Genomic DNA, 15232 nt, shown 5'->3' on the forward strand with positions numbered 1-15232 from the left:
TAGTTTCTTTAATAAACATGTTAGTTTTCCGTAAACCCTAATACTATTTCATATTACAGTAGAACCCTGTTATAACGAATCTGAAGGGAGTCATTTATATGTTCACTATAGAGGGGAAACTTTATGTCTGGGAAAACTTTTATATTGGCAATACATACTCAAAAGCAAAATCTTAACTACACATAGGCCTAAGCCATGAATAGAACGAATGAAAATACTCAAAGCAACCGTTTTATGAGCAAATGCATATATTATTTTTAATGAACTAGGTACACATGTACAAACTTTCTATTACCTAATGGTTCTTGGACATAGGCATATTATCCTTTTTTCAGGCATTTAATACTCTGTGACGTTTTCGCAGCTTGAGAAAGATTGTTCAGCTTGTTTAATATTGTAGGTACTTAATGTGGATGTTGCAATTCCCAGTTCCTTTGCTATTAACACGTGCGGGACAGTGGGATTGGAGTCTACCTTTTCAATAATGTCCAGTTTATCTCGCACAGATAATGCCTTACGTTTTTTTTCCGCGTTTTTACATTTTTTTATGTACGTATTTCTTATTGAAGCACATTTGCAGCTTAATAACACGAAATTCTTTTTACCGTCAAAAGTAAATAAACGAAAAATAACGAGTCTGGCGCATCAAAGATCACTACGTATCATTTAGTATCGCAGTTGCTAAAGCTGGAACGAAATTTTCTCACTTTCTATGGATAAATTTAGTCCACAGAGTTCTATCTAGTGGTAGTCTTACGAACCTTACTCGATCAAAATGTCCGAAACGTGAACGATAAAAATGAGACGTAAAAATATTGAATTTGCTGCTATAATGTACATACGTATTTGTGTGGTGGTAATTTATGTTTAATTTTGATAACATATTAAATGTACACGCGTTCGCCCATCTTTAACTATGCAGGGAAAACTATTTTTTATTTTCACCTGATCACCATTTATGGCTACATGTAGCCTACCGAGGCCACTCGAATACGACTTGTTTATAATATGAACAGTGGACAATCGAGTAGCGTATTGCGGAGAAAAACTTAAATGTGATCCAGAATAGACGTTTTGTGAAAAAACTTGTAATTATATGAAAATATTTGAGATAAATGTGCATTATGTCGGCAAAATTTGTTCGTGGTACACGGGAAAACGTATCAACATTGACAAAAGTTGTGCGCTATATCCAATAAATTAATACATAACCTCACATCATTTTGCCGGGACTGAGACGGAAATTCACAATAAACGGGAATTCATTATAGGCGGGTTCACTATAAACGGGTTCTACTGTAGTTGTCTTTAGTTGAAGGCCAAATGGCACGCTGTTGACATAGATAAAGCTTAAATTTTTCGAACGTGAAATATATTTTATTCCTGAAAATACTGTGAAAAATATTATTCCCTGCCGCTCAAATTTTTTCATGTTAGTCGGGATCCCGCACACCCTAGTCATCCAATATACGTATGTACTAGACTGAAGTTTTCTTATTCGACAAAATTATAAATTTGATGGTGCCATGTCTTATTGGTCAGCGTATATAGAGATGTTGAATTTTATTTACGTTGTTGAAAACTTGGTTTAACATGAACAGGGTCAGATTTATTTTTTCATATTAAAATTTAATGGCCCAATATTCGATTTTCAGCTTTTCCGGTATATTTTATGTAGTGTATGTACAAGTTCGGCAAAGTTCAAAAACATAACCTAAAATGGGAAACAAACGAAAAAGAAATCATTTAACCATTGATAAAAAGTTAAGGCTAATAAGTAGAGCCAAGATTATATGGTTTTATTTTGAACCTGATTTCGTCATTTAAAAACGCACATTTCGTCCTTATTGCGTCTTTTAAAAAAATTTATTTTTTAAGCTATTCGTGGTACTTACACAATATATTTCACGATTGTGACATAAAAAATAGCAGTTGGGCCTATTGTGTTGTTTAGAATCACATGTAATCAACATTTTAATGTTATGGTTATGGTTAAACATTTTCTCCTAAAAAGTACCATACTTTCTCAGGAACCGTCAAAAAAATCTGATATTTTGACAAAAAAATAATAATTGGGGAAAAAATTGTAAAACTCACAATTAAATCTTATAAATAGCCATTATTTAACACGCAGCACATATTTTGTGTGGGTTTACAATAATCGTACTAATGTTCGTATAAGAAGAGAAAAAAAAAATTGGACATTCTGCTTAAAAATACGGCAGTAGCTTGTGCAACGTAAGTGGGAGCGCGGGAATATCGTCTAGACAGGGTGGCGGCAGCACAGGCGGCGGATGCATGACGTCATACGGCTTACCTCTCCTTCCCTTGTCCAGACTTCAAGGTTCATCCCTTCCAGGCATACAAACCATCGTGTCTCTCTCCCCCTCCTTCTTCAACGTCCTTTGGCATGTGAAACTGTCAACATCCTTCCTGCCCTTCTCCAAAATGTGTGCAACGAAAGCAAGGTTTGTATAGTCCGTTTCTGGTAAAATGAAAAAATTTTAAGGGCCCCAGCGACAGCCATTTACCGTTAATTGTTTTGATACAATTTGTTAGTTACACAACATTATTTCCGCTGGAAAATCACTGAAACTTCAAAATTTCTTTAATTGGAAAAATTTAGCAGTGCCGTTAAAGTATTCATTTTTACCGCTAATGAACTATACTCGCCATTCCTGCCGGACAACATTCTCGGCGCGTGACGCATGGCAACTACAGTCGTGTGCCGCGCACAGCCACGAAAAACCTACACGATTTCCAAACTACACTAGATATCCGACTGGAGTCTGTTTACGAAAAGCATTTAAGAATTCGTTGATGCCCAACTGGTTCTTTTGATGTCGGATCAAGAGGATTTAGAGGAGATAAAATGGCTAAAAGGCATGTTTTCGAAGTTTTAGATGTAAAAAACCCGTTACAAATTTCTTGAAAGTATCAGAGGGAAATGCATTACACCTTTATCTTTATTTTTCCGCCATATAATGTTACTGTCACCGCTCAAATTTCACAGTTATCTGAAGGGAACGAGATGACTGCGCACCAGTTCAGTGCATTGCACTTAGAGGTTTTACCGAGCTAGAACTACCATTGAGCGTCGCTCTTATCATCCCGCTTCACTAACACACACGCTGACCAGACGGCGCCCTAAAGCTGATTAGAGGAAGCACATAGAAATGCAAGGCAGGAAATTCTTCCAGCTTATCAACCAGGACCCGGGCAAGTCTTGATTATCAAGCTTTTCACTTTAAAATATAAGAGACTTGTATTGTGTAATTTTGGTGTTATTTAGCGGTTTTTCTTAAAAATGGCTTTTTTCGCATTTTCCATATAAATTCGCGGAAAATTTCATGATTTCGCGATTCACCATAATCGTGGCCCTACTAATAAGGGAAGTAAACTTAGGTGAAAAAATCAAAACCTCTATTGCTACGGAGTTTAATGTCCCACTGTCAACACTGTCATTTTTTTATGTAGTTTTGTAATACTTATTATATAATTTTTTTTAATACTTATGTAAATTGTTTTTCAACTGTATATACTATTACAAATATTGAAATTTTTTCAAAATCAATAATGAAATTTGTGCTTTTATTTGTTGTTGTTTTGACATAATATGTAATGTAATGTACACATTATGGAAAGGTATGGTTATTACAAACCTCGTTATTACAAATTGGGTAAATTTCTGTCCCCTCAGGTTTGTATTAAGGAGGTTTCACTATAGTAAGTTTGCGCATGTACTGTCGAAATAAGTAGATTAATTCTCGTGTTTTGAAATAGTAATGGGATGGTATTACGTCCGTTGTATGATACAACTAGTACATATTCTCATTTTTTTTGTTTGTTGGCTACTTAAATCATGATAATTTTTGTACAGTACTTGGCTAACTTGTGTAGTTTTAATTTCTTTCTTGAAAACCTTTTTTTTTTTCACCAAATGTTTGTGTCGTGTCTACAGACGTGAAATTTTTTTATGTTTTTCGATAGTGTTTAGTTCTTCAGTGCCGGTTATAGAAATGAAGCGTGTGACAGAACAATGTGTATCTGCAGGGTGGCCAGCCAACCGGGAAATCGGGAAATACGGGAAATAGCCAGGATTTCTTAAAAAAACCAGGAATACCGGGAATCAACCAGGAATTTTTATTAGAACCGGGAATTTTTTTATGAAGTAACGATCACAATAACATACGGCTGTTAAATGATCACGTTCACCACCCGTCGAAGCACGACAGCGTGCTCGTGAGCTATATTTTGTGAAAGTTAATTTGTTCATATTGCATTTAAAAACTTTTATAGTACGTAAGAAACCGTTAACAATTCAGACTTCCATACTTATTATGTTTCTGTATTCAAAAGCAACAGCATTTTGGCTGAAAACGTTGTTGTAGGGTGGTAGTAATTTCTCGCACTGCATGTTGGTAGCACTAGTTTTGTATGTATATTTGTTTCTACTTTGCGCTCATGTTGTTGCGTCACGGTATCACGGATACTTTTCTCGAGTTTTTTTAAAAAGTTGTGCGGGACGTTGTTTTGAATTTTTTAAACTAACATGTAATTGGCGCAGACTATCAAAATGTGAACGAGTTTGGTCACCACGTACAATGACAAATATACGGAAGAGTTTGAATGGGTGGAGAAAGATCCAAAGTGCAGGACACACGCTATTTGCAATTTGTGTAATGTTAAAATCAATATCGGTAGCATGGATGGGAAGAACAGCATTAGCCAGCCACGCAAGAGAGGCAAAACACGTGCGTTTGGTGTCAAGTAATTTTTGTGACGTGAGATTATAAATTTTTTGTTGGTGGTAGGTTTTGTTTTAAGCAAGTTAATTGATTTAATTTTTAAGCCTATAGTTAAGTTGTCTATTGTTTAACGCCAATAAAACATCATATTGTGTGTGCTTTGTGTAACAAAAATGCAAATTGTAGGCAAATATTGATAAAAACCACCCTTGAAAAAACCTGGAAAAAACCAGGAATTTTATTATCCCAGAAGAGTGGCCACCCTGATCTGGGACAAAAAAAACGCTATTCTTCAGAACTTTCGACCCAACTATTCAAAAGAATGACCATTTTTGTCGTCTTCAAATGTTTCGAAACACCATGCGTTTTGTAATGTATGCACATGTGACGTTTCTTTGCACATGGTGGAAGGGATGACTAGACAGCATATTCAATCAAAGGAACATGGAGAAAATTTTATAGCCGTGACAAGCAATAAATCTATATGATCTTTTTTTTGCTAAATCTGAAGAAACGAAAGTAACAAACGCAGAGTTATTGTTTACAAGTTTTCTGGTAGAACACAATTTACCGATAGCAGTAGCGGATCATTCGGGTAATTTGTTTAGAGCCATGTTTCCGGACTCAGAAGTTGCACAGAAATATAGCTGTGCGAGAAAAAAATCATCTGCCTTAGTGGAGTATATTGCTGGTAAAACTAAAAGTGAAATTATTGAATCTTTAGTAAGTGGACCGTTTGCTTTAGCTACCGGTGGGAGTACTGATTGTAATGCAGTGAAGTTTTATCCAATATTGGTTTTATTTTTAAATCAAACACAAGGTAAAATTTGAACATTACTGTTATCCCTTCTTGAGAATACAGACAACACAGGATATGGTATTTTTTCTGTGCTGAATCAGTAATTTGAACGTTTTGGAATTTTTTGGAAAAATTGTGTATTGTTTGCATGTGACAATCCCAATACTATGATTGGCACAAAGAAACGTTTGGTAGCATTAGTTAAAGAAAAACATCCTTGTTGTGCAAGGCTGCTCATGTCACCTCATTCATCTAGCTGCTAAAAAGCCAGTGCACAGCTAACAATTAGCATTGAGACATTTTTGGTTAATATTTTCTATTACTTGGAAAAAAGTTCAAAATGCTAGAATCATCTGAAAGTGTATCAAGAGGTATGTGGAGCAAAGTCACACAAAATCTGGAAATATGTTAGCACACATTGGCTCTCCTAGATTCAGTTGACAGGGTGCTGGAACAATGGGAGGCACTAAAGCTATTATTTTGTAGTGATCCTGAAAAGAAAAAGCCTTCAACTTCACAGTATGAAAATGTAAAATCTCTCATGCAGGATCCACTTACGAAACTTTACTGTTATTTTCTTAGAAGTTCACTTCCTGTTTTCAACCAAGTAAATTTATTTCTCCAACAGGACGCTCCTGTGATTCATGTATTGTGGAGAAAACTAGGTGGTTTATTGACATTTGCTTGTTTGCTTTATCAAACCATCATCATTACATTTGAGAGTCACTTCGGTCACTGAAGTAGATTTTCAGAAGCGAAAAAATCAAAAACCTGATTCTGATTTGATTATAGGTGCCAAAGCAAGAGCCTATATTAAAGAAATACCAGAAGGTGATTCATGCATACAGAAGTTCTATTCTAGTGTCAGACTATTCTATGAAACAGCATGTAATTACATTACAAAGAAGTTTCCCCTTGATGATGACTTCTTGAAACATGCAGAGGTTGTTGACATCACACTGAGGAAGAAAAGATCTTACTTATCAATTGATTATTTAGTTACTAGGTTTTCTAATTTGATTTCAGAAAATGGGCATGAGAGCCTCGAAAAAGAATTTGCACTTTATCAATGTGATGATTTCTCTGAACACATTTTGAGCAGTTCCAGAATTGAAGTCAAACCTCTCTGAAATGACCCCTCACAGTTCCCAAGAATAGGGTCTTAATAGAGGGGGTCGTAATAGATATTTTCCTAAATTTTCAGTTCATTACCCCCCCCAATTCAAAACCGCTACTTGCTAAGAAACCAGCCGTACAGTGGCAGGATGCTGTCACTCAATGCTTGACGGCTTTGCTTTAAACCCACTTCAACCTTCATGACAAGTCCGTCGCCCTACAGGCCACCTCTGAAGAAATAATGTGAAAAGACAGTTTATTTTTACTGGTTAGTTTACATGTACGTTTTCTGCTTGCCGTAGTTAAATACACTAGAACCCCGATGTCACGAAGCAGTGATTTTACGAATACATTTTCGGGAACCGTCAAAAAATCTGACATTTTGACCAAAATGTGAAAATCAGAAAAAAATTAAAAACAAAACGAAAGAAAGATCATTAAAATCTGTTAATTTTAACACACAGCATATTTTTGTGTCGGCTTGAATACTTCCAATAATGTTCATGTAAGAATAACAAAAAAATAATGGGACAGTTCCTTTAAAAATATGGCAGCGGTAGGTTCTGCAATGCGAGTGGGCGCACACTAAGTTGGCCGGCTGGCTGGCGGCAGCGGCTTCATGACGCATAAGCTCACCCCTCCCTCCCCTCGTTAACATTTTTCAAGGCTAGCTCATCCCTCCCAGACACACAAACCATCTAGTGTCCTCCCTTATAACACCCGAACTTCGCTCTCCTTTGAAAAACCTTCAGTGAGAAAATGCTCATTTCACCCTCCCTTCTCCCGTAAAATTGGACTATTATGAATAGGGTACTAAATGGTGAGGGAGGGGTAAGATCATTGTAAATATTTTCGGACCACTTCCTCCCCAACCAAACACGTCCAAAAAAAGGCATGTCAAAATATGTCACTTTTCACACCAAGTTCGAGTTCAGCCATCTTTGGCAAGGAATTTACAAGCTTTCAAACTTAAATATAAATGTATTTTAATAGCAAGGGTCCTATGAAAAGGAATATACCGAATAAAATCAAGCTGCTGTCACCAAACAAAGCATAAAACGGCCCAATGCGTGGTCACTTCGTTATTGCTCACGCGAGAGGCGAGACGTGGATTGTTAGAATAAAGATAAATGCTGGGGAGACAGACGGCAGCCAGTGTGTTTCCTGCGTGGGGAATAAGTGGCGTAGCCCTTTTTTTTATGCTGGGTGAAGCGACCTTTTTCTGTCAACCCATGGGAAAAGATAATTGCTTGAGCTGTCAAAATAAACATCGCTGCGGCAGTTAAAACAAGTCGAGGCGGGCGTGCATCCAGTCGGTCGCTGTGTATATCTACTCGAAAAACATAACATCTCAATCCATAACAAGATTCCTTATAACCTACGCGTATTGCCGGATGTTTTCAGCCTGATCCATGCAAGTTCTTTAGCCACGTTTTGAATGAAAACAACTGGCGGGCCAGTGTTGTGCCCTGTTTTGCGGACACATAAAGAAAGCTTTTATCAATTTGCTGCCATTTTTAATATATTTTTACTCTCCTCGTTAAAATGAAGCAGAAAACGTGATTGTTAGCAAGTTCAAGCAGCATCCGAGATCGGCCGCAGCGCACGGTATGGGGAGAGGGTGAGCAAGGGCGAGCGAGCGGCCGACTACATGTTCACACGCTGCAGCCGGAGCGTTTTTCCTGCATTTAAAGGACGTGGAATGGGGGTTCTCAAGCTCTGACAGCAGTCGACAGGAAGTGGTATCTATTTTTAGATATGCGCTGCCTACGGCAGTACAGCACTCAGCTAGAGAAACGCAGTAACATGCTACTCACCACAAGAAACTTATTTTCTGTCAGATTTTCTGCAATTTTTTCACGGTTTCTCGAAATCGGGTTGTAATAGAGAGGTGGTCGCAACAAAAAGGTTTTACTGTATTTGGTGGAGGATTACAGCTATGAAGAATAACAGTAACAATTTGAAGTACAGAACAATCAGTAAAATATTTTTGCGGTTTGTCTGTTCCCCATAGTAATTCTGCTACTGAACTAATTTTTATCCTTGCTAGAAAGAACATGAGTTTCATTTCTCATTAAGCACACAAACTGTAGGTTCCCTTCTCATCCAAAAAATAAAAGGTGCATCCAGTGGAGAAGTTTGTTTCAACAATAAATTTTCAGAACAACTGCTAAGGAAAGCCATGCAAGCCACAAGACAGTTCTTATCCAACCAGGATAAAAGAAGCAAATAAAAAGACATTTGTTCAAAAGTTTAACTTTGAATACTTTGAATTGATGATTCAAAATTTCCAGTAAAATTATTGATATTTCTTACATATTCAGATGATTGTATTGTTCAAATAGTTTTTTTTAAATTAATTTGCATTGTATTCATATACATAGGCCTATATTTTTCATTTTTTTTATATTATTGTCCTTGTTTTATTTTGTGTGTGTCATAATTCCCCAGGAAAAATTTATCGTTCATGATATACGCGTACTATGGGTGTGATTTGAGGTTGGCAGCTCTGTGGTACATTTTTGCCACGGGTAACCTCTTTTTAATCCATGACCACTAATCACTTTTAAACATGCTTTAAAGTGGTAGAAACCGCACTGTTCTTCTGTGCAACGAAGCAATTACCCCTTCTACGTAATCAACATTTGTGTGTACTCTTCACATTGCCAACAGCATCACTTCACTACTCCGATATCCTGTTGGCACATGTCTGTTGTTCTACCACTTTCTGGGGTATGTTGCCACATATTTATTTACAAGCGTTGTATGATGTATAACAATACTGAGATTAAGAGGAAACAGTACTGTTTTTATTTTTCTAATGATGAAACGTAACAATCTAGTGAAAGAATAAAAAATATTTAGAGTGCAAAATTTGAGCAAAAAGATCTATGTCTATTCTAAGACTACTTTGGAGCAAAGTTTAAAAAAATTTACCTCATTTTTAGCAGATAAGATAAAATAACATTGCACTGGCAACTTTTCAGGTTTGGCTCAAACGGCTACCAACCTGGGGGTTTTCGTCAGAACCGACAACAGAACTTTTACTCGGGGGGTAGCAACCGCCAGAACTTCAGTCAGAACCATGGCAAGACCAACCACAACATCAATAGCTCTCAGCAACAGAACTTCACTGCCTGTGAGTACTACTACATCAATAACATCTGGGTCCTTAGAAATTATGAGGGTTATGAATTGAGAATGGGACATTGAAGAAATAAATGGCTGGGAAGGTACTGTGAGAGCAAATTCATTAACTTTGAGCAATACTTTTCACTTGGCTTTTGGATCATCTTGGTAGGTAAGTGATCCTGCTCCTTCAGAATGTTAAAACCAAACAATTAAATATTCATCTATTAGTAATAAGTAGAGACAAGATTACATGTTTTGAATTTTAGGTCAATTTTAATTTTAAAACAGAGGCAATTTCAATTTTATTTTTATGTGTTATGAAATATGTTTAGTAAAAGAGATAGCATGTTACGGAACAAATATTATGCTGTACTTATTTGTCCAAAACAGTGGCATTTAGAGTTAGTTATACATGATATACTTTTCTATATAATGATTTGTAATCAGTATTTCTAACTCTTTGGAACAAATAAAATAAATCTGTTAAAGTATTTCTGTGTTTGAAAAATGTTCTGAGGTCATACTGTACTGTACTGCAAGATAAAAAAAAATGTAAACTTTCTTCAATCTCTTATATTAAATTGCGGTACAAACATAATGCTGAAAAAATTACTTTTATTGAATTTAATATATTAGAAAAAACACAACCCTTTTTGTTTTTACACCATGTGTCTAAAAATGTTGCAAAATGCTGGAAGGTGTAAAATAGGGGAAATCTATGAAACTTTTTTTTGCTCAGGGAAATATATTATACAACCTTAACATACCATACTCTGATAAATAATTATTAAGAGTGTCGAAAGCACATCTAAAAAGAAGAACATGAAAGACCTATATTTACATTCTGGCTAAGAGACCTTAAAAGAAGGGAGGTTATTTTTCACAAAAATTTGCAACCAAAAGTGATATTTTTATGTGTACTTTTACTTGACAGCATTTTATTAAAAAAAAATTAACCATAAAATAAGTTCTATTTTGTAACTGTTTTGTCTTACTACATTTAAAACTAAAGGTACATTAAAATTCTAAGTGTTTTATTCAGTCGTTAAATGACAGCATAGTGAATACTTCAACATTGCATTTTTTTCAGATTCTGCCTTCTATCTGTGACAGCTAAGTTGTAGTAACTAAGTAACTGTTCACTGTCAGCATTGTGTGTAGTTGTACAAAAGCACATAGGACTGCTAGTGCGAACTGATTGTAATTTATAGTATGATAAGTCAGCACTTTCATTATATCTATGAGCTTTTCTGTTGCAAATCACTTGCACATCTTTAACGGGTTCGTAACCTTTGAAAAGTTCAAAATTATGGAGTTCATGAATAGTTCCATTAGTTAAATAATCTTTTAATTTTTTAAGGTAGATGTTCTTTTGGTTAAACCTTTAAGATGCAAAATACTGTTACAGAAAGTTCAATCATCATTATCACTAGATTTGTTTTGACTGGCGTTCACATGTTGTCATTTTTATGTGCTGTGCAACAGAATTTTGATTCAATTTCTTTCAAATGTAACTCTGCAGTTGCAGTATTTACACATTATTTTAATGGCTTTGGATGCATAAACACAGTCACTTTTGAACTCATCAGCTTGTTAAATATTGATAATGGTGTTATATACACGGCCTCTGTTCAAACCACAAGCAGGTAGTTATAATAATAGTTTGGTCTCTGCAGCATGAAAGTCATTTGGAAAGCAAAGCAAACATATAAACAATAGTAATGTGTGGTGGTGGGGAAGATAGAGAAGGGTGAGGGGGTTGCCTTCACAGCAGTTACAAATTTAGGATTGAAGAATGATGAATCCTGGGACAGTCCCATTACTGCTCTCTCCTCCCCTCCCTTTTCTAGGAAATTCCAAAGTGTTGTCTCATGTCATCTGTCACCTGAGACATTTCAAAGGCAGTAAAAAAAATGGTCAAAAGAGCATAAGTAGAGATGGTGATTTATAGCATTTAAAATAATAACATTTAGCATTTTGAATTTGAAATTGAGCATTTTGTAGCATTTTTAAAAAAAGAAACTGTTGCTTGCCGTTTTACCGACTTTTTTTCTTCATCCGACTTCTCGGTGAATATTTTTTTTTGCAGCCTGATATCCCTCAGATTTAATGTGCTTTTCAAGTATATCTTTTTTTTTCCACTCCAGACGGCGATTACATAAATTGAACATTAAAATATTTGTATCACTTTCGTAGAACTGTTCGCTTTTGTATTCATTTATGCGATCGTGAATGGAAATGACGTTTCGTCCCATTTTTACCACGAGAAATAACAGTATACAACACATTCACGAGTATGCACGTATTTGTAAACACACCACCTTCCACAGACTACACAAGAACGCGGCTTTCACGTGAAACACAGCCAGAAAATAGGACTTACAATTGTTAGTGCGGCGAAGCAGAGATTTCGCAATATGGTGGTCTAAAAACTTTTACTCTGCAAGATGACGGACAATCTTCCAGCTAGTTGTTTTTTGCTTTGTTTACAATCGGGAGGCACGGATGGCCATTCTTCATGCAATATTTACGAACAATAGTTGTTGTGAATGACGTGACAATAAGATACTTGTGCTGAATACGCTATAAAATGATGGTTTCTTTTGATACTGAACTTAAACAAAATACAATCGGTAAATAAATTGTGTAGAGTGAAGACGAATCTGTGTTTTTTTACCTTGATTTCGCATTTATCTCGGAATAGTCTAGATTTCGCATTTTATAGCGGGAAAAGTATAATTTAGCATATTTTCGCATCTATTTCGCAAAAACGAAAAATCACCATCCCTAAGTGTAAGTAATGCAGTTTATATGCATAGCTTGTAGTTTTTCAACTAAACTGTTCTGGTTTATGAGGATACAGTGATGGTTTTTGATGTTGGGGAGAAGAGGTTCAAAACACCAGCACAGTAGAATACATAACATTAGTTTATTTGTGTAGAAATTGGTGACGAAGACAGAAAATATTATATAATAACTTTTTTGAAACATCGCAATTCATGATATTATTCTAGTTCATAGAGATAACAATTTTTTCAGGTCCCTAGTAATAATTTCATATTCATGCGGCTTACAAGATATCACGTATTAGTCGTGAACATGTACATAAAAAAATGTGTATTTTTTTTTAATTGTATCAAAATTTATGTTTGTTTCTAACATTTTACTCTAGTCAACATTTTACAAGGCATTGAACATGAAATGCATGATAAAGACATGGGTAAAAAATTTTCAGTCCATACAGGGCTATGTTCAGGATAATCTTTTCCCCATTACATTAAAAACAAATGTCATACATTTATGTTATATAACAAATCTCATGCTGATAAGTTAGAACTTTCTTTTTTGGAAATCAAAAAAAGATGATCACCAACAAAGTTCTTTTAAAAATTTTTTTTTGCCTTTTGAGTTACAGTAATACTATCATTGAAGTTTTATTACAACACCGTATCTTTTAATTATGTCAAACATTTTACAAAATGTTTTTAAAATTTTTGTTAGAGTACAGCTTTGGGCCATGACGTAGCTACATGCTGTAGTAGCTTGAGCTACTATAGTTTGTATTCAGAAAATAATAACTTAGTGGCCACCACATAACACATTTTGTTGACCATTGTGAAACAACTGCAGGAATTGAATACAGGTTAAATGAACTAACTTTGACTAAAAATCTTTTGTATTAGTCGATTCTATAGAAGTTGAATGATTATACGGTCACATTTCAACAGAGCCAGTATTATGAATGTGAAACGACCGGGGCCGGGGTGCTTGCAGCGAGCGGCACGGGCAAGGACCTGCCCCCGCGCTTCAAGAAGCTGGCCCACCAGGTGGGGCAGGCAGCACTGGAGGAGGAGGTCTCCCTGCGCCCCGCGGCCAACACCATGGTGTTCAAGCAGCCGGGGGCCAAGCAGTCCTTGCTGTCGGCGGGTCGGCCGGGCAGCGTCACGCTGGGTGACCCCCTGCCCCAGCTGAAGCCCGGGCCTTCCCTTCCCCTGCTCAAGGAGCCCCCCATCCTCATCAAGCAGGCCTCCCTCGACAAGAACAAGGCAGGCCGCAGGGACAAGGTGTGGCACATACAAGACCACCAGACATGTTATAAAGTCCTTTCTGGGTTTTTTTGGGGGGGTGGGGGGGACAGGAATTTTTGTTTCCTTTTGCAACATGTTGTTCCAATTTATACAAGTGAGGGAACACAGGCTCACTCACACTGACACTGTTCAAGTATCAAGACGATGTGTCCATAGCTGCTTATACAGTACTGCTTGTGTGTACGAAGGTACAGGTCTTGGTTCTTCACAATCATCATCCCCATCTTCTTCGCCATCTTCATGCTGTTGATTAGCATCATCTGTCTTCTGATGAATGTGGTCCTCAGTTATGTCTAGGGGTAGGAGTTTTCCGCGATTCCGTGATCGCAAATATTTCGCAGAATTACAAGAGTCCCGCTTAATCGCAGAATCACCGATTTTGCTGTACCTTTTTTTGTCCATTTTGAGTGCATTGATAATGCGTGCAAGGGTTATGTTAATAACTTACTTATTATGGGCAGAGTGAATAATTTCCAAACATTGTATAAAACGTAAGTTTTCATATAATTAATGCGGCAATGCCGTTAAAAAATACCAGTTTGAATGACCAAAATATTATCACTTTCGCAGAGCTGCCAACCATTACGGATTTTCCGTAATTATTACGGATTTTAACCCCGAATTACGGAACATAGCTGGTTTATTACGGAAACGAGGATTTGTGCTGCATGGTAACGGAGAAAATTCAGTTTCTGCTGTGCGTGGTTCGTGAACGCAGTTTGAATACATCGCTTGGTTGTTCAAATAGTGTAACTAGTAAGTGTGCGCATGTACGATGTACTGTCGAAATAAGTAAATAAATTCTCGTGTTTTCAAATAATAATGGGATGGTATTACGTCCGTTGTACGATACAACTAGTACCTCGGACTTATCGTTTGAAGGCTACTTACATCACGATAATTTTTGTACGGTACTTTGGCTAACCTGTGTTGTGTTAATTTATTTCTTGAAACCTATTTTTTTCACCATAGTGTTTTTGTCCGGTTTTTGTCGTATCTACAGACGTGAAATTTTTTTATGTTTTTCGATAGTGTTGTGTTCTTCAGTGCCGGTTGTAGAAATGAAGCGTGTGACAGAATAATGTGTATGTGGGGGGAAAAAAAACACGCAAGTCTTCAGAACTTTCGACTTAAATATTCAAAAGTATGGCCATGCTTGTCGTTTTCAAATGTTTGGAACGCCACGGTTTTGTAATGTATGCACGTGTGACTTTTCGATTGCACATGGTGGAAGGGATGACTGTAGACGGCATATTGAATCAAAGAAACAAGCAGAACATTTTAAAGCCGTGACTAGCAATAAATCTATATCTTCGTTTTTTCGCTACATCTGTAGAAACAAAAGTAAC

At 36.4% G+C, this 15232-nt stretch overlaps 1 protein-coding gene across 4 annotated transcripts in view; it reads left to right on the top strand.

Annotated features, from left to right (window-relative positions):
* Positions 1-15232, top strand: part of LOC134531581 (eukaryotic translation initiation factor 4 gamma 2) — a 247063-nt gene that overhangs the window by 133648 nt on the left and 98183 nt on the right. For 3 of the 4 annotated variants that reach the window (XM_063367296.1, XM_063367294.1, XM_063367297.1), the window contains exons 8-9: positions 9651-9802; positions 13570-13859. In XM_063367296.1, coding sequence (XP_063223366.1) covers positions 9651-9802; positions 13570-13859 — 442 coding nt within the window. The remainder of the gene's footprint in view (positions 1-9650; positions 9803-13569; positions 13860-15232) is intronic. The other variant, XM_063367295.1, reaches the window with a different exon arrangement.

Source organism: Bacillus rossius, chromosome 5, assembly GCF_032445375.1.
Source record: "Bacillus rossius redtenbacheri isolate Brsri chromosome 5, Brsri_v3, whole genome shotgun sequence".
Taxonomy (NCBI): Eukaryota; Metazoa; Arthropoda; class Insecta; order Phasmatodea; family Bacillidae; genus Bacillus; species Bacillus rossius.